General features: G+C 44.3%; 1 protein-coding gene across 2 annotated transcripts in view; it reads left to right on the forward strand.

The window, feature by feature from the left end:
- LOC134195574 (NPC intracellular cholesterol transporter 1-like) overlaps positions 1-2,500 on the forward strand; it is a 13,659-nt gene that overhangs the window by 10,095 nt on the left and 1,064 nt on the right. For both annotated transcript variants that reach the window (XM_062664618.1, XM_062664619.1), the window contains exons 14-20: positions 792-847; positions 910-1,042; positions 1,377-1,450; positions 1,599-1,756; positions 1,817-1,930; positions 1,998-2,072; positions 2,132-2,219. In XM_062664618.1, coding sequence (XP_062520602.1) covers positions 792-847; positions 910-1,042; positions 1,377-1,450; positions 1,599-1,756; positions 1,817-1,930; positions 1,998-2,072; positions 2,132-2,219 — 698 coding nt within the window. The remainder of the gene's footprint in view (positions 1-791; positions 848-909; positions 1,043-1,376; positions 1,451-1,598; positions 1,757-1,816; positions 1,931-1,997; positions 2,073-2,131; positions 2,220-2,500) is intronic.

The raw sequence follows: 2,500 nt of genomic DNA on the forward strand, positions 1-2,500 counted from the left end.
CACTCAGTTCGTTGTGTGTGCGGTCATGAATTGGACATATTTGGTGACCATGCTCTTGGCTGTGGTTCTCTTCGAATTGAGCGGCATGATGCCTTATGTGACATCGTCTTTCACTGGTTGCTCTTAGACAACTCCAATGTACGTTGAGAACAACGCTGTTCCTCTCATTCTATGACAAGACCAGGTGACATTTTCCATCCCGACTTTTCCCTAGGCAAGGCTGCCTATTTCGACATTTCCGTGTGGAATTTGTTCACTCCCTCTCACCTTATTAATGCTGCCATAAAAACTGGTGCTGCTGCTGAGGCTGGGGAAGTGGACAAGGATGAATGCCATCATGCTAATGTTCAAGTTATGGCTGTTTGTTCTACCCTCTTGTTGTGGAATCATACGGAGTGTGGGCTGCACATAGTCTGGAGGTATTGAGATCAATTGTAAAGAAGTCTCTTCTATCATCTGGCTTGTCTCTGAGCCAAGCTTCCAGGCAATTTCATGAACAGTTATCTGTTCGTTTGTGGCAGTATAACTCAAGAATGATTAGTGACAGCTTGGTCCTCGTGATTATTGACTATCTACCTAATTATTGCGATATATATACATAAGACAATAAATAAATAGATAAATAATTAATTAATTAAGTATAGCAGTTTGTATAAGAGGACTGACTGAAGAATTAAAGCAGACAGGTGGATAAACAGATGGACAAACAAACTAACAAACAAGAACACAAGCAAACAAACAAACAGCCAAAGTAACATAATCTAATGACATTGCATTGTTTTATGACATAGAGGGCATGCAGCATATTCAAAGGCCGTGAAATTTGAGAAAACCGATTCTATTGGAAGTAAGTAAAGTGTAGACCGTATGGTAGGTTGCACGTTTTCTGGAGTCTGTATTTCATTTCAGGTTCTTACTTTTCGACGTATCACACTGCACTGGCCATTGACACTGATTTTATCGATGCATTGAAACGAGCTCGAGCCATTGCAGACAATCTGACATTAGCTCTCAATGGGTCATCAGAGGTCTTTCCATACTGGTCAGTATGTTGTGTAAAACTTGGTGGGTTGTTTGTGTGACCATCTGTATTGTGTGTGTGTGTGTGTGTGTGTGTGTGTGTGTGTGTGTGTGTGTGTGTCTGTCTGTCTGTCTGTCTGTCTGTCTGTCTGTCTGTCTGTGTGTCTGTCTGTCTGTCTGTCTGTGTGTCTGTCTGTCTGTCTGTGTCTGTCTGTTTGTCTGTCTGCCTGCCTGCCTGCCTGCCTGCCTGCCTGCCTGCCTGCCTGCCTGCCTGCCTGCCTGCCTGCCTGCCTGCCTGCATGCATGCATGTTTGTATGTATGTATGCAAGTAATAGCTTGTCGTTTCTGTTTGCAGTCTTGTGTATGTCTATTACGAACAATACCTGACGATCGTTCACGAGGCTGCTTTAAATCTGGGACTATGTGCTGGTAATCCCTACCTTTCAGTAGTAAACGTTTTGATCTCATTTGATGTGTGCATGCGTGCATGTGTGTGTGTGTGTGTGTGTGTGTGTGTGTGTGTGTGTGTGTGTGTGTTTGTGTTTATGTATGTGTGTATGTGTGTGTGACTTTCTAGCGGCCATCTTCATCATCACATTCCTCCTCATGGGCTTCAACTTTCCATGCGCCATAATAGTAACCCTAACCGTAGCCATGATTGTTGTTGATCTGATGGGAATCATGTACCTATGGGGCATCACCCTCAATGCTGTATCAGTTGTCAACCTGGTCATGGTACAAAACGTATCAACCACATGCACACCATTCTTCTCACTTGTTTCTGTATCACATCAGGCTGTTGGAATTTCGGTCGAGTTTTGTTCTCATATTACACGGTCGTTTGCTATTGAGCGTGGAGATAGTCGAGTAGCAAGAGCAAGGCATGCCCTGATTGATATGGGCTCGTCTGTGAGACTTTCGGTTTTTGCTCTGATTGGGAGTGGTCGTTATCTGTTGTTGTGGGATTGTGTTGTAGGTGCTCAGTGGGATTACTCTGACAAAGTTTGTTGGTATTGTCGTTTTGGCGTTTTCGAAATCTCAATTGTTTGAGGTGTGGAGTTGTTGTTGTTGTTGTTGTTGTTGTTGTACATGATTTTTGTGTTTGTTAAGATGTTTTACTTTCGTATGTATCTGAGTATTGTGCTGCTGGGCGCAGGACATGGACTCGTGTTTCTTCCGGTTCTCCTCAGTTATGTTGGTATGCTTTGTGTGTGGACTCGTGTGTGTGTGTGTGTGTGTGTGTGTGTGTGTGTGTGTGTGTGTGTGTGTGTGTGTGTGTGTGCGTGCGTGCATGCGTGCAGGCATGTGTGCATGCGCGTGTGTGTGTGTGTGTGTGTGTGTGTGTGTGTGTGTGTGTGTGTGTGTGTGTGTGTGTGTGTGTGTGTGTGTGTGTGTGTGGCACGGTGGAGCAGATGGTAGAGAATTGGTGATGACATCGGGAATCTTGTATTCCGTGATGAGGGTTGAAGGTTTGATCCT

The sequence above is a fragment of the Corticium candelabrum genome, chromosome 20 (assembly GCF_963422355.1).
Source record: "Corticium candelabrum chromosome 20, ooCorCand1.1, whole genome shotgun sequence".
Classification (NCBI taxonomy): Eukaryota; Metazoa; Porifera; class Homoscleromorpha; order Homosclerophorida; family Plakinidae; genus Corticium; species Corticium candelabrum.